The sequence below is a fragment of the Bos mutus genome, chromosome 9 (assembly GCF_027580195.1).
Source record: "Bos mutus isolate GX-2022 chromosome 9, NWIPB_WYAK_1.1, whole genome shotgun sequence".
NCBI lineage: Eukaryota > Metazoa > Chordata > Mammalia > Artiodactyla > Bovidae > Bos > Bos mutus.
In genome coordinates this window covers 19,979,612-20,006,257 of record NC_091625.1, presented here as the reverse complement: position 1 = coordinate 20,006,257, position 26,646 = coordinate 19,979,612, and the positions used below count along the sequence as shown (strand labels likewise).

The 26,646-nt window shown below is 39.1% G+C and overlaps 1 protein-coding gene across 1 annotated transcript in view; it reads right to left on the bottom strand.

Annotated features, from left to right (window-relative positions):
- BCKDHB (branched chain keto acid dehydrogenase E1 subunit beta) overlaps window positions 1-26,646 on the bottom strand; it is a 266,835-nt gene that overhangs the window by 153,151 nt on the left and 87,038 nt on the right. Inside the window, exons 7-8 of the mRNA XM_070376237.1 lie at window positions 19,601-19,698; window positions 15,952-16,062 (exon numbers count right to left, since the gene is read on the bottom strand). Of these exons, the coding sequence (XP_070232338.1) occupies window positions 15,952-16,062; window positions 19,601-19,698 (209 nt within the window). The remainder of the gene's footprint in view (window positions 1-15,951; window positions 16,063-19,600; window positions 19,699-26,646) is intronic.

Below are 26,646 nucleotides of genomic sequence, written 5' to 3'. Positions count from 1 at the left end.
ATTTGGTTTAAGAGAGGCCTCTAGTGGTGATAGAAGTTACTAGCTCCTCTTTCCTCCCCCCGCCCCACTCAACCCCCACTCCTGGGTCAAGTCTAATTCTCACTCAATTCTCCCTTCTCCCTCACAAATATAAAGCCTCAAGCAAAACAGCCAATATTCAATCACTGAATTACTCAATGAAGTCCAGAAATCAACTAAAAAGATGGATATAACTGGTAGTACTGCACCATTATGGATTCTCTAAGGGCAAATTCTCCAACTTTGTCATAAAACCAACTTAGAACCATTCAGTGCAGAGAACAAACCTTAGTATTACCTTGCTAGGCTAGAACTCTTAATAAAAGTGAAATCTATGGTAGTCTAAGGCAAGCCTATCATGATAAAAACAAACACTACAAAGTAAGAATTAAAATTCCTAAAATACAACCCATACGTTCTTATGTTTATCTTCACTGGTACTATGGGTCTACTAAAGATGTTTTTCACTATTCACAGTTAACAGTAATTAACACCAGGTGCAAATACAAAGACTAAGCAAACTTGGTTCTTTATACATAAATTCTATTCAGATGACCATTTAATGCCTTCCCAGTTTCATGCCTACAATGTCCCTTGGATTGAGTATTAGAAGCACCCTCTGTTCCCAAAACCCTTCCACACCCACCCCCTCTGCCAGCCTGAGAACCTGCCTTACCTTAATCTAGGGTCCCAGTGAAGTCTTCTGAAGCAGGAATGGAAAAAACTAGGGTGACTGGGTAGGATGATAGGATGGTAAAACTGGGAACACTGAGCCCTCCCTCCTAACCGTGGTCCCCCCCCTTGCCCCAGCTGAATTATTTCGTTTTGTCCCACATTCTAGTAATGCTGAGGCCCTGACCTGCTCCTTTGATAGCCTCAACTCAAAAATACTGAGACTACAACTGCCTCAGAACGAAAATGTTAGTCACTCAGTTGTGTCCGACTCTTTGTGAGCCCACCAGGCTCCTTTGTCCACTGGATTTCCCAGGCAAGAATACTGTAGTGGGATGCCACTTCCTTCTCCAGGGCATCTTCCCAATCCAGGGATAGAACCTGGGTCTCCTGCATTTCAGGCAGATTCTTTACTGTCTGAGCTACAAGGGAAGCCCACAATTGCCTCAGCATGTAGCCAAGGAACAACCATTTGCATCTACGGACACATCATTATCTTTTGTTACATCACTTAGGTTTAAGAGAGAAAGGAGAGGGAAAGCAAAAGAGAGAGGTGGAGAGAAAAGTGAAGGATGTAGAGAAGAAGATTCTTTTTATGTCATGTCCTAATTTTGTTTAAAATACAAAAACACCTCCCATGTAGATTATACTCAAAAAAAGTAGATTATAGCTGGGGGTGAGAGTAAGATTTCAGCACAGTATTTTGTACCCACAGTGCCCTTGAACAGAGAAAACCCCTGATCAGAAGCAGTGCCTAAGAGCTGTGATGGATGCAGAAGTCACAGGCCTCTCCTAGGACCAGCAGGAAGGCCCAAGGGAACAGGCCCAGACCAGCCTCTTCCAGCTTTAAATTCCATGATCATGACCCACCTGCAATGCAGACAAGGATATAACGAGAGAAAAGTTCTGAAAAGCCCAAATTGATATCATAAGGTTTGAAGAGTGAAGCATGTGGTCTCAGTTCATGAGGAAACACTGCAGGCCTGCCCTGGCCAATGTACATGTTTTGGTTACAAAGTTTGGTCATCTGGATCAACTTGACAGCAAAGAAGAGGATAAAAGGAAATTTAAATTTAAAAAGGCCTAAAACCATAAAAATTAAGCGCAAAAACATATCAATGAAGCAAACAGCTAAATACCTCGACAGTATGACAATCTGAGTTCATTGGACTTGGTTTTTCTTGGTTTGGGGGGGCTTCTTCTTCTCAGTTTTAATATTTTTATTGAAGTATAGTTGATTTGCAATGTTATATTCATTTCTGTTGCGCAGCAAAGTGATTCAGTTATACATATATATACTTTTTTATACTATTTTCCATTATGGTTTCTCATTGGACATTGAATATAGTTCCCTGTGCTATCCAGTAGGACCTTGTTCTTCTCCACTCTGTATATAAAAGCTTACATCTGCGAACCCCAACCTCCCACTCCATCTCTCTGCCAAACTCCTCCCTCTTGGCAACCACCAGCCTATTCTCTTCTGGACTGTTATTTTTAAGAGATGAAGTTATATACATCATATTTCCTTTGCTAAAATGTTTTAGAAATTTTGACATCCAAAAGGTTCAGTTCAGTTCAGTCGCTCAGTCATGTCTGACTCTTCTTTAAAAGTTGCTACAAATAATATATAGTGATTGAGCATTGAGTGAAAGTCGCTCAGTCTTGTCCAACTCTTCACAACTGTATGGACTATACAGTCCTTGGAATTCTCTAGGCCAGAATACTGGAGTAGGCAGCCTTTCCCTTCTCCAGGGGATCTTCCCAACCCAGGGATCAAACCCATGTCTCCCGCATTGCAGGCAGATTCTTTATCAGCTGAGCCACAAGGGAAGCCCAAGAATACTGGAGAGGGTAGCCTCTCCCTTCTCCAGCAGATCTGCCTGACTCAGAAATCGAACCAGGGTCTCCTGCATCACAGGAGGATTCTTTACCATCTGAGCTATCAGAGAAGCCCACAAAGAATATACAGTTGTCCTCTATATAAAAAACTATCCTAAGAAGTCATTTCTCAGAAATTACAGATGGCTGATGTTTACTGCAGTCAATTTCACTTTGCTTTTCAGAATAGATATATTGGTCCTAATGTAAATTGATTCAAATGAGTAAATTCTATACATCATTATGAAAAATGTATTTTAAAAAAGGTCAACTTAAGACTTAAGTGTTTTGACTTAGAATAAATTTGAGGACTTATTCATAGAGCAATATTATTGAGTTACTTATCCAATTTTTGTATAAAGCACCAAGAGTAAGAAAAAGCACCAAATTCAAAACATTTCAATACTATAATGGTTTTCGTAGCATATTGTCAAACTTTCTCTTGCTATCACTCCTAATAATTTTTTGATAATTTTTTATCAAACACCAAGCATCCAGCCAGGCATTGCTTCAGGTACTGAGAGTTCAGCATTGAGCCAACAGATAAAATCCCTGACCTGACAAAATTTACCTCCCAATGGGAGAAGATCAACAATACAAAAGTTACATAATATGTTAGATCTTATTCACCTTTCTAGAGGAAAACAAAGAGATGAAAGGGAGTCTTGGCAGGAACAATGGGTTTTCAATATTTATAAATAAGCTGGTCAGGGAAGGCTTTCATGAGAAAATGGTATTTGAATGGTGACCTAATAGAGTCCCTTGTTTGAGACTGTCAACTTTAAAAATAAAAACAAAAGCATAATGTGAGAGTTGTGAGTTAAGCTCTATTTGGGGCAAAATGAGGACTATAGCCTGGGAGGCAGCACCCCAGATAGCTCTGAGAAACTGCTCCAAAGAGGAAGTAGGAGAAGGTCAGTATATATGTGATTTTGGTGAAGGGGGAGTACACGCAATCAAGCACATGATTTTGCAGATTTCTGCTAGTCACAATGAGCAGTCACCACCATGAAGGAGTTTAGTGCTTTCACAGATAAAAGGAGATACAAGAATTGGGCTCATAAAGTCGGCTCCTGAAAATATCCAACTATCTGAAGACCTGTTCTGCCAGTTATTCTCGAGCACAGAGTGCTTCCCTTCTGCCCTCCACCCTGAACTCCTTTCAAGAGATAGTGAAAATCAGCAGCTGCAGCAGCAGATGATTTAATTCTTGTAGAGGTATATGGCAAGTGCCAATTTGTAGTTGACAAGAATCAATCAGGAGCATTTCCTGAAGAGTGGATGGGCAGTGAGGTGTGGAGTGCAGTGAGATCGGGTGAATCCCTATAGATGCTGATTAGGAATCTGACTTTTCCACTGAGTTGAATGGGAAACACTGATGCCTTTTGAGACTAGAAGGGATATTATAAGACTCACGTTTCAAAGGATCACCCCTGCCTATGGCAAGGATACGACACAAGCAGGGACAGTGGTTAGGAGGTTGTGGCCAAAACCCAGGTGAGAAATGTTAGTGGTCTGGACTAGGATCAAGGGTAATAGCAGAAGTGGTGGTCAGATTTTGTATATATTGTGTAGACAAAGCCAGGAGGGTCTGCTTTGGAATTAAATGTGGGAAAGCAGAGCAGGAGAGACAGAGAGAAATCAGAGACTCCCAAGATATAAAGGAAGACCCTTATTTATTTCAATAATTAGCATTATTTAATCTTCAGTGCTGGGAAATTTTGAAGGCAAAAGGAGAAGAGGATGGCAGAAGATGAGATTGTTAGATAGCATCACTGACTCAATGGACATGAATTTGAGCAAACTCCAAGAGACACTGAAGGACAGGGAAGCCTGGCATGTTGCAGTCCATGGAGTTGCAGAGAGTCAGATACAACTTAGCAAGTGAACAACAAAAAATCTTCAATTAAAGTGTAAGCATATCAAAATTAGGCGTCAATTTTCTCTATAAACAGGTGGAAATCACCTACACTTTGTAAATGGTCATTTCTTATTCCTTTTTGCAGTGTTGAATGTTGTATTCTAAGTTGAATGACAATGAAAGTGAACGTGACAATCACTCAGTGATGTCTGACTCTTTGTGACCCCATGGAGTCCATGGAATTCTCCAGGCCAGAATTCTGGAGTGGGTAGTCATTCCCTTCTCCAGGGGAACTTCCCAACCCAGGGACAGAACCCAGGTCTCCCACATTGCAGGCGGATTCTTTATAAGCTGAGCCACAAGGATACTGGAGTGGGTAGTCTATCCCTTCTCCAGGGGATCTTCCTGACCCAGGAATCAAAACAGGGTCTCCTGCATTGCAGGTGGATTCTTTACCAGCTGAGCTACCAGGAAAGCCCATATGATTCTTGAAATCTCAAATGTCTTTCAAAGCCCATCATTCTCCTGCCAAAATCCAGTTCTGGTTTTTCATGGGCAATTACTCTGAATTTCTACTCATTAAAGAAGAATCTTCATTTCCAGCTGAACAGCACCTCAAGGGCTAACTCTGTGCCTGTCCACTGCTCTGTTAGCTTGCATTTCACTTCTAAATGCCTTTGAATGAGGTCTGTATCTCAACAGGGAAAACCATCCCAGCCCTTAGTTTAATGTTAAGGCACAGCACTTAGACACTGTTCTCACTCCTGGGAAGAGCAGAGCTACCGCCCTTGGGATGAGAGTTCCTGTTCTTATCCGTGTGACAGCTGAGCTGGGTTAAAACAACATTTAATGACAAGAGAAACTTACCTTGGCCAGAGCACACCACAGCTTTCCCTGAGTCTACACAAACTCCACTACAACCCAAATTCAAAGAAACTCATCAGTGGGAAAACAGTGCTTTTTCTGTGTATTCATTTTTTTCTTCTTTTACCTTCTTCTGAAGGATAATATACACACAAAAAAAGCACATAAATGACTGTTCTGCTCAGTTTTCAAAATTGAACCTATATAACCAGCACCCAGAACAAGAAACTGTTACAGCATCCCATACTTCTCAGGCCCCCTCCTGATTAACCACCATATGACACTTACCTGACTCCTAACACCACAGATGAGTTGTATCTGTCTTTGCACATTATATAAATGGAATCATACAGTATGTACTCACTCAAATCTAGCTTTTTTAAGTCAGACTGTGAGGTGAATACACATTGTTCCATTAAATTTGTTGGTAATCCCTTTTCACTGCTGAACAATATCATATGATAATGTTTCCATCCTCTGGCTGGTGTGCATCTAATAGAGTGAAGCACTATGAACATTCTTGAACTTATCTTTTGTAAATTTCTGTTGGGTATGTACATAGGAGTGGATTGCTGGGTCATAGCAATCAGCTGGATAATGCCCGACTAATTTTTACATGGTTGTAACAACTTAATATTCCCAACAACAATATATGAGAGATAGATTGTTCTATATCCTTGGCCACACTTGGTTCTGAGGAGTACTTTTCATTTTACCCAGAATGGTGTGTTTAATGGTATCACGTCGTATTTGTGATGAGATGGCTGGATGGCATCACTAATGCAATGGACATGAACTTGGGCAAACTCTGGCAAATGGTGAGGGACAGGGAGGCCTCGCACTGTAGTCCATGGGGTCACAAAGAGTTGGACGTGACTGGGTGACTAAACAACAATATTGTGTTTTTAATCTGCATGTCCTGATGGCTAAACAAATTGAGCAGTTTACCCTATGTTTACCAGTCATTTGGATATATTCTTTCATGAAGTGACTTACCAAGACTTGCACCCATATTTCCACTAGGACGTCTTTTTTTTCTTTTGATTGTAACAGTACTCTATATTTCTGAACAAAAATTTCCATTAAGTTTCTCCAAGTGTGTCAATGTATTTTTGAGGCCTTTTGATGAATAAGTTCTTTTGTTTGTTTGTTTTTTGTGGGTTTTTTGGCCACACCACATAGCTTGTGGGATCTTAGATCCCGGCCCAGGGACCGAACCCACACCCTCGTCAGTGAAAGCACAGAGTCCTAACCACTGGACCACCAGAGAATTCCCAATAAATTCTTAATGAAATTAAACAAATGAAATCCAGTTTCAACAACTTATTTTAATGTTAGCATTTCTGAGTTTTTTTGTTTTGTTTTGTTCTAGTTAAGAAATCTTTGTACAAGATCATAAAGACATTCATCTGTTCTCCCAAGAGCTTTATCATAGTCTCTCTCACAATTAGATTTGCAATTTTCTGAAACTGACATTTGTGTTTTACAAGTTAACATAATTATTTTCTGTGGTATCCAAAACAGCATCATTTACTGAAAAGTCCATCTGTCCTGTCTGAACTGCAATCACCTTTGTCCCGAATCAAATAACCAACAGGTCTGTCTCTGTACTTTTTACTCTGTTCCATTGGTCTATATGTCCACCTTTACACCAACACACTGTTGTAATTCCTACAACCTTGTAACACATTCTGCCTGTAACATATTTGACTATTAATTCCTCTAGCTTTATTCTTCTTCAAGATTGTAAGGCCAAGAATAGCCAAAGCAATAATTAAAATACTGTGTTCTTCTGTTTGGATGGATCTTCTTGAATTTCTCTAAATATTTTGTGGCTTTTCTGCATAAAGTTTTTATACACACATCACTCCATTTCTCCCTAGGTGTTTCATTTTTGATGTTTTTAAAAATATTATCAACTGTGAATTGGACTCTATGGGAGAGCGAGAGGGTGGAAAGATTTGGGAGAATGGCATTGAAACATGTAAAATATCATGTATGAAATGACATGCCAGTCCAGGTTTGATGCACGATACTGGATGTTTGGGGCTAGTGCACTGGGACGACCCAGAGGGATGGTATGGGGAGGGAGGAGGGAGGAGGGTTCAGCATGGGGAACACAGGTATACCTATGGCGGATTCATTTTGATAATTGGCAAAACTAATACAATTATGTAAAGTTTAAAAATAAAATAAAATTTAAAAAATATATATATATTTCAAATTAATTTCAAACATTTCCACTATTATCAAATTTTAAGTATTTGATACTTATTTTTATATACCAGCCACAAATTTCTGTGGCTGGTATATAAAAATACAATTGATTGTATTGACAATCAATATACAAAAATACAATTGTATATTGGCCTTGCTTCCAGGGACCTTGGTAAATTCATTTAATTCTAATAATCTTCCTGTAGATTCTACTGATCTTTCTTATAAACAAGGCATGTTATCAATGGATAAGTTTTATTTCTTCCTTTTCAATCCATATAACTGTCATGTCTCTTGCCTTTAAATATGAGTATCCTATTGCAGTCTTGATCTCAAGGGGAAAATTGTCAAAATTTCACTGGCAAATTTTGTCCACAGGCTTTTTATAGCTATTTATGTAGAATTTTTTATCAGATTAAATCTTGTTTATAAAACGAAGATAAAGTTACTCTTTACCAAGTTAATATAGCAGAATTCCCTTTCACATTTGCAGGTTGCTAAGATATTTGAACCATGAATGAATATTGACTTTTAATAAATCAATTTTTCTGTATTAGCAAGACAAAAAGATTATTTTTGCCATTTTCTGTTCAGGTGGGGAATTGTATCAACCCCTCTGTGAATGTGGTCTCAAACACCCCTTGCTCATTTGAAATAAACCCTCACGTTGGCCTTTTCAATTGCTGGATTTGATTTTCCAGTGTTCTGTTTCTCATTTTCCCATCTTTGTTCACAAGAAAAATGTGTCTATATTTTTGTTTTATATACAGCCCTAAACAGGTATGATACAAAGATCAAGCTGGTTATATAAAAGGAATCTGTAAGTTTTCCCTCTTGTTCTACTGTCTGTAAAACTTTGCTTAAATTGTGTTTTACAACACTGTAAATCAACTATACTTCAATTAAAAAAAAAAAAAAAGTGCTGTGTTTTAAAGAATTCCCCAGTAAAGCCATTTGGGCCTAGGGCTTGTTTGTATTTGCTTGATAAAAATGGATTCAATTTCTTTGATACCTGATTATTCTGGTTTTCTAATTCCTCTTTGATTAATTTTGAAAAATTTGCATTTTCCCAGGTATTTGTCCATTTCACCCGAAACTTATTTGTAAAATTATTCATAATATCTTTTCATTGCCTTTCTAATGTCTGTGGACTGCCATCATTCTTATTTACACCTCGTATTTGTCACTTTGTTTGATCCATTTTTTTCATTAGTCTTGTTAAAGATTTATCAGGTGTATTACTCAAATAGTCTTGTTAAAAGTTTATCAAGTATATTAGTCTCTTCAAAGATCTGAAGTTTATTAAATATATCTATTGCACATTTTCTGTTTCATTGATTTCAACTCTTTATTATTTAATTCCTTCTTTCTCTAGGTTTGATCTTTTTTCTGGAGATGGAAACTGAGATTAATTTTTTTGCTATTATTTTTTTCCTAAATAAATGTATCTACAACTATAAAGTTCCCTCTGAGCATGAGCTTAGCTGAATCATTAAACTTTTGATAGGTAGTATCTTCATAACCATTTAGTTCAGTATCTTCTCTAATTTTTGTTGCAATTTTTCTTTTACAACCCATGGCTCTTAAAATATAAATTATTTAATTTGCAGGAAGTTGGGGCTTTTCTGGATGTCTTTTTTTTTTCTCTCAATTTCTAACTGAATATTACTATTGTCAGAGAACACATTCTAAATGAGTTCAAACTCTGAAATTTGTTAAGGTTATATTTGAAGTGAAGTGAAGTCGCTCAGTCTTGTCTGACTCTTAGCGACCCCATGGACTGCAGCCTACCGGGCTCCTCCGTCCATGGGATTTTCCAGGCAAGAGTACTGGAGTGGGTTGCCATTGCCTTCTCCAGGGGATCTTCTGGACCCAGGGATTAAACCCGGGTCTCCCACATTGTAGGCAGACGCTTTACCATCTGAGCCAGAAGGGAAGCCCATAAGGTTATATTTATGTTCTAGCATCTGGCCACTTTTGACAAATGTTCTATATTCAATTGAAAAGAATGATTTCTTGCATAGTTGGGTACACAATGAGCACAAGTTTACTAACTGTTCAGATCTTCCATACTACCGATGTTGTCTCCTTGCCTGATCAGCCTTTAAGAGACAGGTCAAAGTCTCCCCCTATGATTGTGGATATGTCTATCTCCTTTGATTTTGTTTCCTTGGCTTTACCTATTTGGAAGCTATGCTATTAAGGACATGACAGATTCAAGAATGTGACATCCTCTGGTCAATAAATCCCTTCAGCATTATGAAATATTCCTTTTTATTTTTAGTACACTTCTTGCCTTAAAATTTCATTCAAAATTAGTATAACTATAGCAGCTTTCTTTTTCCATACTTTTCTAATTTTTGTGTCCTGATACTAATGGTATGTTTCTCTTTTTTTTAATTTGTTATTCTCTTTTATTTATTTTTTTTTTTACTATTTATTTGCTCCAGGTCTTAGCTGTATCACATGAGGTTGTTGACCTTGTTTGTGGCGTGCAGGATTTTAGTTGCAGCATATGGGATCCAGTTCCCTGACCAAGGATTGAACCGGGCCCCCTGCACTGAGAGCAGAGTCCTGGCCACTGGACCACCAGGGAAGTCCCTAAAGTAGATCTCATTTAAGCTGCACACTTATCACTAGCATTTTTTAATAAAGTTTGAAAGTCTCAGTCTTTTACTTGAATTATTTAATTCATCTGAATTTAATCTTTACAAAAATACCTGGATTTTTATCTGTCATCTTTCTGTTTTCTATTGACACAACTGTTTTTTTGTACATGTATTCCTCTCTTTCTTGTGGTCTAATCAATATTTTTATCAATCTACACTTCCCTTTTTAACTTGCTGGATATACAGTTTCACTATTATTTCAGTTGTTACTCTAGAGATTACAACATGTATCATCGTATCTTTTAGTGAAAATGCACTGCTGATAAATTCTCTCAAATTCTATTTGTCTAAACTATTTATTTCACTTTAATTTTAAAGGAATGTTTTCAATGGGTAGAGAATTCTAGGTTGGCATCTCCAGCAATTTGAGATGTCATTCCATCATGGATATGGGTGTAATTTTCTTTCAATATATCCCTCTTAGCGGTTCATGAAGCATCTTGAATTTGTGGGCTGATGTCACAAAAGTTTCATGAGAAATACTTTTAGATATTGTATCTGAGCAATTCATTCTCTCTTCTCCTTTATCAATCTTACAATAGATCTTTTGATCACATTACAAATGTCTTTTATGCTCTTTTCTATTTTAGTCTATTTTTTTTCCTGCCTGTGCTTCAGTTTAGACATTTTCTATTAACTTGCCTTCTAGTTCATTAATCGTATCATCTGCTAAGTTCAATATGCTTTTAAACACATCCATTGAGTTCTGTCAAAAAAATCTTTTTTGGTTCTACAATGCTTCACACACACACACACACACACATACACACTCACTCCAATTTTCTATAATAATTCTATACTTCTTGCCTCTTTTGTTTCTTTTTTCTCTGTGTTCCTAAACATAATAATCATAACGTCCTCATCTGCTAACTCCAATATCTGGATCACCTGTGTTTCTGCTTTCTATTGCTTTATTTTTCTCTTGGGTTTTGCTCAGTTGGTCCTGTCTCTTCATATACTTTGCAAAAAAATTTTTTTTATTGAATGCTGATTGTTAAGAAGTTAAAAGATGCTTGCTCCTTTGAAGAAAAGCTATGACAAACCTAGACAGCATATTAAAAAGCAGAGACATCACTTTGCCAACAAAAGTCTGTCTAGTCAAAGCTACGGTTTTCCAGTAGTCATGTATGAATGTAAGATTTGGACCATAAAGAAGGCTGAGCACTGAAGAACTGATGTTTTCCAACTGTGGTGCTGGAGAAGACTTTTGAGAGTCCATTGGACTGCAAGGAGACCAAACTAGTCAATCCTAAAGGAAATCAACCCTCAATATCCACTGGAAGGACTGATGCTGAAGCTGAAGCTCCCATACTTAGGCTACCTGATGCCAAGAGCTGACTCATTAAAAAAGACCCTGATGCTGGGAAAGACTGAAGGCAAGAGGAGATGAGGGCAACAGAGGACGAGTTGGTTGGATGACATCACTGATTCAATGGACATGAGTTTGAGCAAGATCCAGGAGATGGTGAAGGACAAGGAAGCCTGGCGTGCTGCAGTCCATGGGGTCAAAAAGAGTCAGACACGATTGAGCAGCTGAACAGCAACAACAAGAGGTTCCAGGTGATGGGAAGATGCCTCCCTGCTCTAGGCAGATAGAGCATAAGGTAAATTACATTAATTCAATAAGGAACTGAGAAGGGTAGAGGTGCATGCAGGTTTGGGAAGATGTGATCTATTTCTGACTGCCTCTAAACAAAAACCTGACTCCATAGCTTTCAATGGAAAGTATGATGGGCCTTTATCACTTCAGCCTCAAGTGACAGCTTGGCATTTCAGATCATTCTGCTTAGCTGCCATCATACAGAGCCCTAGAATTTGGCAAATATCTTGAGACAGAGACTATGTTTAAGACCCTTCAAGTTTCCAATTCTGTCCTTGAGTGAGTGAAAGTTGCTCAGTCATGTCCAACTCTTTGCAACTTCACGGACTATACAGTCCATGGAACTCTCCAGGCCAGAATCCTGGAGTGGGTAGCCCTTCCTTTCTCCAGGGGATCTTCCCAACCCAGGGATCAAACCCATGTCTCCCACATTGTGGGCAGATTTTTTACCAGTTGAGCCACATGGGAAGCCCAAAAAACACTGGAGTGGGCAGCCTATCCCTTCTCCAGCAGATCTTCCAATCCAGGAATCCAACTGGGGTCTCCTGCATTGCAGGCAGATTCTTTACCAACTAAGCTATTTACAACCCCATGAAACAAAGTTTCTATGCACCTGGATTCTCAGCTTCTAATTGAGACAAACTGGTGTCCCCAGGTAAAGAGCAGCTGCAGGTCAGTGTCAATTTACCACTCATTTCAGGTCTTGCCACTCTCATCACTGCTGTTCTCAGACCACTCTGCTGCTGCTAAGTCGCTTCAGTCGTGTCCGACTCTGTGCGACCCCAGAGACGGTAGCCCACCAGGCTCCACCACCCCTGGGATTCTCCAGGCAAGAACACTGGAGTGGGTTGCCATTTCCTTCTCCAATGCATGAAAGTGAAAAGTGAAAGTGAAGTCGCATCTGACTCTTAGTGACCCCATGGACTGCAGCCTACCAGGCTCCTCCGTCCATGGGATTTTCCAGGCACAAGTACTGGAGTGGGGTGCCATTGCCTTCTCCGAGACCACTCTACCCCTACAGAAACCCCCAGGCCTCAGGGTAGGTCTCTGTCTCCTAAATACTTCAAAACTCAAGGATTTCTATTCTGCTTTCCAGTGGCTTCCAGCTTAACTGTTTAATATCAGGTTTAGAATTGAGTAGATAAACTGACTATGGTTCTTAGGCCCACTGCAGTCTCCCAACTTTACAGTTTCTCTGAGCAACAATTAGAAACCCTGCTGTTTGGATGGACCTGGAGCACATCATGCTCAGTGAAATAATTCAGACAGAGAAAGATAAATACTTATATGTGGAATCTAAAAACTACACCAAACTAGTGAATATAACAAAAAAAGAACACACTCACAGATAGAGAGAACAAACAGGTGGTTACCAGAGGGGAGTGCGAAAGGGTAAGAGAGGAGTAAAGAGGTACAAACTACTATGTATAAAATAAATAAGCTACAAGGATATATTGCACAGCACAGGGAATATAGCCAATATTTCATAACTTCAAATGGCATACAATCTATAAAAACTCTGAATATACTGAAGCTAATATAATATTGTAAATCAACTATACCTCAATAAAAAGTTAATTAAAAAAAAACTCTGTTGTTCTGTCTCCAAGCAACTATTCCAGTTTATAACTTTTAAACAATGTTTTAAAGCTTAAGCAAAAAGTATGACAACGTTTTAAAAACATAGTGAAATTCAGACCATGTTAACCAATGTTCCAGAGTCCTTGTACTATATGCACAGTATGGTAATGTTTATGTTCAATAAATTATGTTTACCTTTAATAGGCTTTTTTTGATTAGGTATTCCAAGCGATGTATTTTGGTATTGAGTTTAACATGTAATGAATAAAGCTAGAGATCTAATTTTGTCATAAGACAAAAACAACCAATAAAACAGCACTAACTGAAAGAGATAGATGTAAATTTTGATTACTATAGAACTCATAAAAATAAAGAAAAGTTGAATATTATTATTAAATAATAATCAAATTATTATTTAGTAGTTATTATTTAATAGTTGAATTATTATTATTATTAAACAAAAAAAATCTCATTTTTAAAATCAGTGTTTAGTTATAGGGCCCTCTTTCTTAAAATCATCTTTGATTCCTAGAAGATGCCAAGTATCAAAAATTTTCTTTTGTGTGTGAAAAGAAACCTGAAGATGTACCGTGATCAACAATGAAGAGAGGCACAAATATACTCAAAGTCATCAAGAAATGATAAGCTGGCTTCTACTACTATAACTGGAGGGTCATCAGCTAGAAAAATAACATGATGAAAGCATCAGTCAGAGGTTTGCTGCATTTCTTCCCTGTTCAGTAGAGGCTTTTAGTCTCCTCTTTCATCATCTCCAGTCATACAGAGTCCTAAGGAACAGGGTCTACATTCCAGGATCCTACAAAGATGCAACCACTAGATTTAATAAAGGGTAGGGGTGGGGATGGGGTTAATGCTCACAGACACAAATTGATATAAATATAGTTTTCCACTTCTTTCTTCCTCTACTTCTTCTCACTTTACTTTCATGGTTACCAACTGGAGTGTTACTTCATTTGTGTTTACCATAAGCTGCTTCAAATTTTTTGACTATATAATGTATATAAATATTTAAATAAGGTTTACACATGTAAATATATGTTCCAACCATATATCAGTACTCTCCACTGCACCATGACATAGCATCATATGCTCATGCAAAAGCACCATTCACATTATAAATATAAACCCCCAAGTGAGGGAGACACACTGCAAAAGAGAAGTCCACTCTGGGGCAAAGGCTATCGGCCCCTGTTTAACCACAATTTGGAACACTGGCTATTTGAAAGGAAACAATGTCTGACATGACTTGAAAATGCTGCAAAAAGCATTATTTTCATGTAGTTACAAGTAGCTCAACCTAAAACACTGCCCTTTATTATGAAAACTATAAATATAAGGACTTAGAATGTTATTGAAACCATTTGTAATCATCGCAAGTGTTTCCAGTGTCCAGTGAGTCTACGGAACATTTACTGGAACAAACCTGAAATCTTCCTCTAAATTATGAAACAATCGCTACCTAAAAACACCCTATGCTATTGGAGAAGGAAAAGGCAACTCACTCCAGTATTCTCGCCTGGAAAATCCCATGGGCAGAGGAGCCTGGCAGGCTACAGTCTATGGACTTGCAAAGAGTTGGCCATGAGTTAGCGACTAAGCATGCACAAACACCCTATGCTATACTTTTATAGCAGCAGTAACTGCAGATTATTTTTATGTAATAACCTAAGAAACAGCCTATGAAAGCTACCAGAATGCCAAAACTCTTGAATATAATAAACGTGAAATACTCTCAGTCTTGTGACTCATTTGCTATAAAAGTAGATCAAGAAAAATTACGCACAATGTGACCTAAACTTTAGTAGATAAGATCATCACATATACAAAAAAGAACTTAACCTTCCTTATATACCAATTTAGTAACAGATGTACTCCAACTTATCTAGACATTAATGTGAAAGATATCAGTTACAGCCAATAAGTGAGAACTAAACTATAATCTTGAGAGGGGACTACATGAATCCTATTAACAGTAAGAACAAGATCAATGTCAACAAGCCAAAGTTCTTGAGACTACTTAGGTAGAAAACTGTAAATCAGAGCAGCCAGAATCCCATGACATAATATGAACCTGTGATCCACATTATTAAAGTTATATAAAGACGTTGCTTTAAAAAAAAAAAAAAAAAATCCACCTCACTTCTCTTTCGGAGAAGTAACAAAATGAGAATTCAGCCAAACCGTTTAGCTGGCTATATTAAACCTGGCTTACTGAACCATAACCAATAAGAGTTTAAAAACCCAGGTGATTCCAACAGCCCTGATATGTTCTCATTTGCACTGGTCCATTATGCACACAAGTCAACCCGAGCTGGCTGCATGCAGAACAGGAGTTGTAATATTTTAAACACAGAACCGAGGGAAGGAAAAATCCTGAAGCGATTTGTTTCCTTGAGCAGCAAGCTCATACATTTCATTCAGGGTATAAGTTTTGAAGTTTTAAAATCGGTTGAAAAGGCTCAGGAAGCTCACAATTTAAAACAATTATTTGCAAGGACCCAACACATTTGGGAAAGGGTTTTTGGTAAACAGATTTTGAGGAAAGGACACTACCAACACTATATTCATACCTTGCAAACTGTATCCACATCCCAAGGTAGTATAGTCCTCAGATCAATGACCTCACAAGACACCCCAAGCTTCTCTCGAGCCATGGCAGCCACCTCTCGGATCACATGAACCTGAAAAAAACAGGAAAACAGGCAGAGGATGACTACAGAGAAAAGCTAGGTGAATTCTGACATTCTTAATAGAGACCGTGTTTAAGATCAGAAGACTTGATTTGCAAGGAGAATTTCTTTTAGATGTAGAAGCCCAGTACTCCAACAAAATAATCAGATATAAACGTCCAGAAAACAGCTGGAAAGAGATTCTTTGAGAAAAGGAAAGCAGTCAGTGCCAGAGATAATGATTCCAAGATACCAACACAGAGAAGGTTAATAGAGTCATAGGAAGAGGTTGAATTTCTAGAAAAGGTATGTAGGAGTAGTAAAGGGCAAAAATCACAGGACCCTGTAGATGACCCACATTAAAGAGGAAAGTAGAGGAATAGGGAGCTGAAGAATAGGAAGAGGAGGAAAAGAAAGAAGAAAAGGAGAAAGGAGGGGGAGGAGAATAAAAAGAAGCAAAAACATAGTTAAAGAAACAGAAAGAAAACCAGAAGACAATATATCCCAGAAACTAAAGGCTTCATAAAGACAGTAGTCAGTTGGTATCTCATACTACAGTAATATGAGATAAGGGTTGGATTTAGCAATTAGAAAGATTAGCAATATTAGCACAAATAGTTTTAACTAGTGGGAACAGAACTCATGGGTAAATAAGTTTTTTTAAAAAAATAATGAAGGAATTAAATGTAGGGAATAGAAAGTAGCTGCTCAAGTTTAATGATAAAAGAGGAAGATACACTGATATTTAAAGGAAAGGTGGCATAGAGAAAAGTACTTTTTTAAGTAGAAAAGAGAGAGACACATTTTGTTTTTAATAAGACATTGAAACATGTATAATATCATGTATGAAACAAGTCGCCAGTCCAGGTTCGATTCATGATACTAGATGCTTGGGGCTGGTGCACTGGGACGACCAGAGGGATGGTATGGGGAGGGAGGAGGGAGGAGGGTTCAGGATGGGGAACACATGTATACCTGTGGCGGATTTATTTCAATATTTGGCAAAACCAATACAATATTGTAAAGTTTAAAAATAAAATAAAATTAAAAAAAAAACACATTGAAATGATAGCAATGACAAAAAAAAAAGAAGGACATGGAAAGGAGAAACTGAAGATACAGGAGAGAGGGACCAGCTGATGAATAGCAAGCAGTCCTCGAGAAGGAGAAACAGAATATATTCTGAAACAGATTTGGAAAGGTAGCTGTGAAAACCAGACACTTCTTGGGAAACAAAAGGAAAAGTGGTAAGAACTGGCAGCAGAGGTGATGGTGGGAAGGAAAAGCAAGCTGCAGTTACAACCCAACACACTCTAGCTTATCTACTAAAAGGAGCGACAAGGACACATGCGGAGGGTGAGTTTTTTAAAGGGGGACTCAGAAAAGGGGGAGAGCACAAAAGGTTTGCAAAACCCACCGTGGGTACCATCATCAGATGTAACACACCAACCAGCATGGTTATGCCACAGGAGGTGAGAAACCACGAGGGCTGCTGCTCTCCAAGCCACAAGTCAGGTGCAGAAGAGAGAAGGAAGCTGTCGGATTGCGAATGATTTCATAATCTTCTTTGTATTTTACAGTATTAAATTTTCTAAAATAAGAAGTACCTCCTTTTCACAGAAAAAAAACCTGATCATTTCTTTCTTTTTTTAATTTTTATTGGAGAATAGTTGATTTACAATGTTGTGTTATTTCAGGTAAACAGCAAAGTGAATCAGTTCTACATTTACATATATCCCGTCTTTTTTAGATTCTTTTCCATGTAGACCACTACAGAGTAAAGAGTACAGTTCCCTGTGCTATAACAGTAGGTCCTTGTTGGTTATCTATTTTACATATAGCAGTGGATACTTGTCAGTCCCAAAGAGAGACAGAAGGCTATGGCCAGAGAATGAGTCCTGAGCTTAAAAGTTTGGAAATAGAGCAATATGATAATAAGCTCTGAGGAAAACTAAGACAGATCAGCTCACTAGGGGAAGGTATGAAATAATGAGGCTGAACCAGTGGATGGGTCCATGTAGCCAGCAAAATAATCACAAGAGATGGAAACAGATGGGATGAAAACATCACTAACCATCAGGGAAATTCAAATCAAAGCCACGTGATATCACCTCTCACTTGTCAGCATAGCTATCATCAAAAAGAACACAAATAACAAATGTTGGCAAGGAAAAGGAGAAAAGAGATCCCTTGTACACTGTTGGAATGTAAATTGGTGCAACCGCTCCGGAAAATAGTACAAAGGTTCCTCAAAAGACTAAAACTAGAACTATCATATGACCTGGCAATTCCACTCTTGGGTATACATACAAAAAAGAAAAAGAAAAACATTAATTTTAAAGATAATGCACCCCACTGGTCATAGCAACATTATCTACAATTGCCAAGGTATGAAAGCAACCTAAGTATCTATCAAAAGAATGGATAAAGAAGCTGTGAAATATATATACATAGATAGATAGACACACACTACTTAGCCATTAAAAAAAATGAATAAAATTTTGCCATTTGCAGCAACATGGACGGACTTGGAGGGCATTACGCTAAGTGAAAAAGATCAGACAGAGAAAGACAAATACTGCAGCATATCACTTACATGTGGAATCTAAAAAATACAACAAACTAGTAAATAAAAAAGCAGCAGCAGCAGACTCACAGATACAGAGAACAAACTAGTGGTTACCTGTGGGGAGACAGAACCACGGAGGGGAACTACAGGGATGGGGGATAAAAAAGGAAGGGGTTACTATGGGATTATATGAAGTCGTATGCATGAAACTTTTGAAAATTCTAAAGCACTACAGAATTTTTAAATCTTTAATTCAATAGCATAATTAGAATAATGGTCAAAAAAAGAAGATGGTATGTCAAAAGCAGCAACAAGTAGTGAGGATGCCTAATGTGTGCTTCAAAAGAAAGCGTCTAATGAATACATTTTTGTAAACTATCAACATATTTTTAAAGGCTTCACCATATACATATGAATGGAAAGGCATCTTGCCTTCAACCAGAAATCAGTACCAGACACAGATATAGCATCAAACAAGATTTAAATATGAGAAATAAGGGAGACATGTTTAATGCTTCAGAGAATCAGAATTAAAAATGAGAGCTTCCAATGTGCAGAGCAGCAATGGAGACACAGACATTGAGAACAGACTTATGGACACAGCTGGGGGTGGTGGGGTGCAGCGGGGAGGAAGGAGAGGCTGAGATGTACAGAAAGAGTACCATGGAAACATGTATTACCATATGTAAAATAGACAGCCAATGGGAGTTTGCTGTATGAGTCAGGGAACTCGAAACCAGGGCTCAGTAACAACCTAGAGGGGTGGGATGGGGAGGGAGGCGGGAAGGATGTTCAAGTGGGAGGGGCATGGGTAAACCTATGACTGATTCATGTTGATATTTGGTAAAAACCAACACAATATCGTAAAGCAACTATCCTTCAATTAAAAATAAATTATATATATATATATATATTTTTTTTTTTTTTGAATGAGCTTCCACACACAAGATGGCATTACCAGCTGCTGTAATGGTTACTGACCTGAGTGCCCCAGGCAACTAGAGTGACATCACTCCCTTCTTGGATGACTTCAGCTTGGGAAAGGGGGATGTTGTATGGCTCTACAGGAACCTGCTCCACTGAACATAAAACGAGGGGGGAAAAATGTAAGGTTAGTTATTCCTATGTGACATTTATGCAAAAAGAATATAAGAACTTCATTGTGGCAAAGCTTTATTTTATTTATTCTTCCTCCAAATTCCAGAAGTTATTTATAACTGAAATAGAATTACTATACGACAGCACTACACAGATGAAAAAGTACAATCAAATCAGCTATAAAGAAAAACTAAGAAAATTTTAATAAAGTCTGTTATTTAGTCAATAATAATGTCAATAATATCACCAATATTGGTTCATTAATTATACCAAGTATATCATACATAAGATGCAAATAAAGGGGTATATGGGAACTCTGTAGTGTCTTCATACTTTTTCTGTAAACATAAAACAATACAAAATAAAGTTTAAAAAGATTTGAATATGCCTGCTAAAACTTTATTGGACTGAATTAAGTTCTCAGATAACTTTTCTATCAAAGAGTAAAGAAATTTATGAGTGCTTGAAAAACAGAAAAAAAAACACATAATATGGCCTACTTTCTAAGTATATTTTATTTTTGCATCTTTCAACTATGGACACTTTCACCAACCACAGCAGAAGACAACACCTCAGTTTTCAAATCTGAATTCTGTAGACCTCAAAGAGACAAACTGAATCAGCTCCACCAAGCCAAAGGAAGAATACATCACTGGTACCCCAGAGAAAACCACTTCATGATATCTCTGCCCAACAAAGTACAAGTAACCGAGAGTTGATCAAACTCAAGAGGAAATGGTTTGATGAATTTTTAAATGAAACTGAGTAAACCAAATTACCCCCATGATGATGGGAAGTCTTCTTGAATTACCACATGAAGCAGGATAACAATGGAATAGATAAGAAAAAAAAGGTCACTCCCTTTTCTTCATTTTCCCCCCGAGTCCTTTTATTATCATTGTTATATGAATTTGCCTTATTTTGTTTTGTTTAAATTTTACTGCAGTTGATTTACAATGTTGTGTTAATTTCTACTGTACAAATTATATGAGTTTTTTTTTTAATTCAAGGAGCACAGAAGAGTAAAATAAAAGGTTCCCTCTGCTCTCCGGTCAGCCCTTCCAACTCCACTGTCCAGAAGTAATCAATGCCAACAATTTCCTGGGTGTCTGCAGTGGAAAGCTCTCACTCTTGCTGTTGTCCAGCAAGATAACAAGATCTTAAATAACTTTAAGAGAAGATCTTAAATATCTTCCTATGATCCTTATGAAGAAGGGCCTCTTGTCCACTATAGAAGTCAGGTCTACATATTCACTTTCCCAGCTTCCCATGCAGCCAGGGCATAAAATGTGGGCTCTGCCCATCAAATGCACCCGCCCATGACAGACTGTGAATCGGAAGCCAATGACACAAGAGACCAGCAAGTATTCCAGAATACTGGCAACTGTGGAGGCAGATCCAGCATCCAAGCTCAGCGGTATCAGTGATTCAGACATTTATACAGTCCCATGTCCACTGCCGCCTGCTGGAATATCTTTGCAACACCAGTTATGCAGTGAAATTTGGGGTACTGAATCTAGATATATAGGGTTTCCCTGGTAGCTCCATGGTAAAGAATCCACCTGCCAATGCAAGAGACATGGGTTCAATCCCTGGGTAGGGAAGATTCCCTGGAGAAGGAAACACCTACACACTCCAGTATTCTTGCCTGGGAAATCTCATGGACAGAGGAGTTGGTGGGCTACCATCCTTGGGGTTGCAAAGAGTCGGACACGACTGAGTACACACAGAGACACACACACACAACCCTGGTTCTTAGGTACTCCAGGGATCTCTGAGCTACTTGTTATCCTTTAATGAATATTTTCTGCTTATATTGGACAAAGTTGATCTCATCACTTAAAAATTTAAAACCCTGGCTGATTCACTATCTTTTCAGATATTTACAGTGTGTAAGTATGCATACACAGTTAGCCCTTGAACAATATGGTGGCCAAGGGCAAGGACTCTCCGTGCAGTCAAATATCTGCATACAACTTAGAGTTGATCCTCCACATCCTCAGATTCAACCAACTCTGGTCCTGCAGTAACACAGTAATGGGTACTGTCAAAAAAAATCTGCATATAGATGGACCTGCACAGTTCAAAGACATATGTAAATCTTGTTTTCCTTCCACAAATATAATCACACTGTACATGCTATTTAGAACCCTTCCATAATCTCCTTTCCCACTCAACAGTATATCTTGGTCATATTTTCACATCAAAAGTATAGTCTTGAAATAATATTTGTAAGTTAAAAATTATAAAATTTAATGGTGCTGCTATCAGTGATACAGTAGAAAATTTTATTCCTTGTATTTTTGTATATTTCCAATCCAATGACTTGTCTTTAACTAGTGACAGAGAGAAACGAACATTTTAAATCATCAATATGTTTAATGAAATAAATGAACAAATAAAATAGTAAAACTTATAAAACTACTTTTGTGGGTAAACCTCAACACAGATGACAATTAAGCCAAGAAACCTGACACATAGAAGAGCATCAAAAACACTTTTTAAGGCTTTTTGCTCTGTGTGTATGTGTGCGTATCACACAAACTATGTTCATTCAGTCAGATACTTACAACTGTCTAAACCAAAGTAGGCAAGTCCACTGTTGTAAACAATGTTTTCTTGGCACACAACCTCATCTGTTTATTTACATGTTACCTATGGCTGTTCTCGCCCTTCCTCAACAAAGCTGAGTAGTTCCAAGAGACATCATGGCCTATACACCTAAAATATTTATTGCTTATCCCTTTACAGAAAATGTTTCCCAGTCTCAGTTCCAAACAGTACTTTCAGAGGTTAATTACAGACCATTCATTGATGACTTAAATCCAGTATCAGATGAATGGATGGACCAATGGAAATATGAAGGGATGGATGGACAAAGAAACAGCCAAATAGGAAAACAGACATATTCAACTGGAATAATATATTTTACTTAGCAGTTCTCAGCTGCTCAACTAAAGTGACGGTTAAGAACTACATTGATAATATCTGGCAAGCATGCCAAAGGTAGCACACAGTCTCCTTGCCATCATCGTCTTCTCTCCCCAAGCAGCAAGGTCTGCACGCCAAAAGTCAAGGCTGGAAGCCAGTACACGCTCCGCCTTGCCTGTGAATCAGTGGCCACCATTCAAGAGCTCAGTCTTTCCCGCCTTGTAAATCCGTTGCCAGCTAGTAATTAGCAAATCCCTGGAACACACAACTCTAAGGGCTGGAGCACCGAAAGAAGTGGGTTGGCATCTTGGCCCACCTCCTTTGAAAAATTGCCAGTGAGTGACTAACTGCTTCATTGTATTCAATAAATTACCCAGAATAATAAGGCCTCATTACTTCAACAACTAATTAAGGAACAAAATGGCAAACAAGGCGTAATCTTCCATTAAAAAAATAGAAGCATGCCAAGAACGAGATTCAAGAAGATACATATTAAAAAGAACCTAAAAAAACCTCTCTCCTTAGATTTGCATAAATTTAATCCTGACAGGATAAAAATAAGATTGCAATTTTATGGATTCAAGACCTAAATGTGGGGGCACTCTCCGTGCCCCTTCTGATGTCTATGTCAGAACCTTTCTCTGTCCCTTTTCATACTTTAATAAAACTCTGCTATACAAAAGCTCTTGAGTGATCAAGCCTGGTCCCTGGTCCCAAAGCTAAATCGTCTTCTTCGGAGATCACAAATCCAACACCGTTCACTGTAAGCTATCATCTTGGGAGCTCGTCTGGGATCTTCAGGACAAGGTAAGAACACTCAGAGCTCTAGCCTCTCTGCTTTCTCAATATACACGTTTTCTGCTTTACTAACTCTTCAGTGTGCTTGTGTAAATGAATGGCATGCCCTGCATGAAGCAAGTGATGAGCCCTTCTTTGCGGTTTCATGGTGCCTCGTAATGACTGAAGGCAGTCCCAGAAAAGGGAGTTTATACCAACCTGCCAACGCCAAGAAACACCCAATGTCCCTGCAAGAGCAGCAGCCAGAAATGGATGAAGAGTGTGGACCAAACTTCCCTTCCTCAGTCAGCTTTTCCTGGTCTCTTTGATCATATTGTAATTCCCCTGGAATTAGAACTACTAACCTAATCTGTTAGATCATGGACTTTCAAGGGACTTGCGATCCATGCTGTTACTATGTACTTTTACTTAGACACCATGTATGGAAGTGCCTAGCCTTGCTAGGAGCTGAAAGTTACAGGAGCACGTTTGGGAGTGAGGCAGAGCTCTAGCTCCAGGAACATCTCTCAGGCTAGAAGTCACGCTCTTGGCTGCCTGCCACAGGGGCCAGCAACCAGAAAGTGAGTCTTTGTCATGGCTGCGCCTCCATCTATATGGATAGAAGCATTGCTGGTGACCATGAGGTTTTTGAGGACACAGATCAGGAATTGCAGGATCTGGTCAGATTGGAAGTACAATGGGCTTCTTCCTTTGGTAGTGCTAGCTCTTAGTGGATCAGAGGAGGCTCTCTGATGGCTTTTGTCTCAACTCCTTAGATATTTTTTTGTGTGGAATCTGTGGAAATGAACTGGAAGGATTGGCCCTAGGAGCTCGAGGACAAAAATCACTTTTTCCTCTCTGGCCAACCCTCCACCACCTCTTTTGCTATACTGGTGTGGCGACACTCAGAAGGGACATCTTGGTTGTTGTTCGTCCCTTTATGACTCACCATTTCTACTGCGGTCAGAAATGTAACTCAGGAATGTGCACAAGCACAGGTAAGACGGATGCTTCCCCTGGTGGTCGTAGCTTGGGAAACATTCCAGGAAAGCTACTCTACTCTGTTATACTCTGGGTGGCATCAGAGAAAAGGGCAAATCAAACAAAGGTCTTAGTGGTAAGGAACTCAAAATCCATTTGGGATGCCATCAGATCTACCCCTGGGGCATCCCCACCCCACCTTGGTGGTAGAACCGGGAGGGACAAGTAAGATGCCTGCGTCAGTAAGGGACAGACTAAGTCCGACCAGGGAAGGAAAGCTTCGGCGGAAAGTCTGTCTACAACCCCATCTAGAGCAGAGAGGGACATCTCCAGTGGAAAGCAGCCACGGCTGTGGATGATGCTTTTTTCTTAGTTCCGGTTAGCTCTGGTTCCATAACCACTCCTTTAAAAGGTATTTTTAAAAAAACTGGGAGAAGTTTAATCCCCAGAGTTTAAAAAAAAAGACACACCTGATCTTCTGTGATACTGAATGGCCACAGTATCCTTTGGAAGAGGGAACACTGACTGGTTGAAAGGTCTCAATTATTACTGTTTTACAACTAAAACAGTAGTTAGAAAACAAGAGAAATGGGTAGAAGTGCCATATGTGTTGCTCTTTACCCCTCTTCAAGACATGTGAGACTTACGTCCTAAGGGTCCAGATTTGGGTGTGAAACCTTCAGCTCCCTCCTGTCTTCTAACTCTGCCCCTGTACCTGGGGCTCCCAACTGAACAGGCTGAGAGTCAGGGCATCCTTCCAAGGAGGGGTTGCCTCAGTCTCAGTAGAAATTCCAACAGTCTCAACTGTGGTCGGGCCTATTTAGAAGATCCAAAAAAGTACATAGAAGCCTTTACAGAACTAACTTCACTTTATGACCTTACTTGGAGAGATGTAATGTATGTCTTGGAATAGACACTGACCCCTCAAACACTTAAGAGTTTTGGAAGAAGCTACTACTTTTGGAGATGAATGGCTTAAACATGAGACAAGGGGAAAGAGGGAACAAGAAATAGCCCTCCTTCCTACTGGGAGCCAAGAAATTCCCATAACAGAGCCACTTTGTCAGATGAATTCTTGAAGGACTCAAGCGATTGCGCACTAAGACTTTAGACTATGCTAAGTTGGCTGACACAGAACAGGGAGAGAAGGAAATTCCCGGTAAATTCCTAGATAGACTACAGGAGGCTCTCCTCAAGTTTACTGACATTAATTCCAAAAATTCAGAGAGAGAAATAAAAGATAGATTTCTCACTCCATCGGCTCCAGATATCCACCGTAAGTTACTAAAACAGGCATATGGAACAAATCAGTCTTTAGATAATCTGTTGCAACTGATTCAGACAATCTATTATGGTAGAGAATATGAGGAGGAAAGGTGAAAAAAACAAACCAGGCAAAAGATGAAGCCCCAAAATGGCTGTTAGACCAGCTCTGAAACAGCCTGAGGGAAAATGCCCACAGAGACCCAGGATAAAAAGGGATGGACTTGATATTACTGTGGATAGGAGGGGGCACCTCAAGTGGGATTGCCCTCAGGCATCTAAGCCATCCCTGGCTCGTGCCCAGTCTGCAAAGGACCATACTGGAGAAGAGACTGCCCTCTGAAGGGTAGGCCCCAGCGGTCAGACTCAAGGCAATCAGGACTGAAGGTGCCCAGGGGCCCCCCACACAAGCTCCCATCCTAATTACACCTGAGGAACCCTGGGTATTACTAACTATGGGGGGGCCAATCAGTGGATTTTCTTTTGGACACCGGGGCAACTTTCTCTGTGCTCACTGAAGCCCCCAGTCCACTCTCCTCCTGATCCACTACTGTAATGGGACTGTCAGGACGAGCGAAACACTATTATTTCAGTCATCCTTTAAGCTGCAACTGGGAATCTGTGCTGTTTTCTCACAAGTTTCTGATCATGCCAGAGTCTCCCTCACCCCTTCTGTGGAGGGATATACTGAACAAGATCCAGGCCTCTGTTTTCATTAATATGGAGCCTGCTCTTTCTCTCCATTAATTGAACAAAATGTAAATCCTAAAGTGTGGGCTGATGGAAAAACTGTGGGTCTAGAACAAAATGCTATTCCTGTAGTTGTCAAGCTCAAAGAGCCACACTTATTTCCAAGTCAAAAGCAGTACCCACTAAAGTCCGAGGTTAAGGAAGGGTTCAAAGATCATGGCATCCGTTCCCATCACTTCATGGGAGATAGATGGGGAAACAGTGGAAGCAGTGTCAGACTTTAGTTT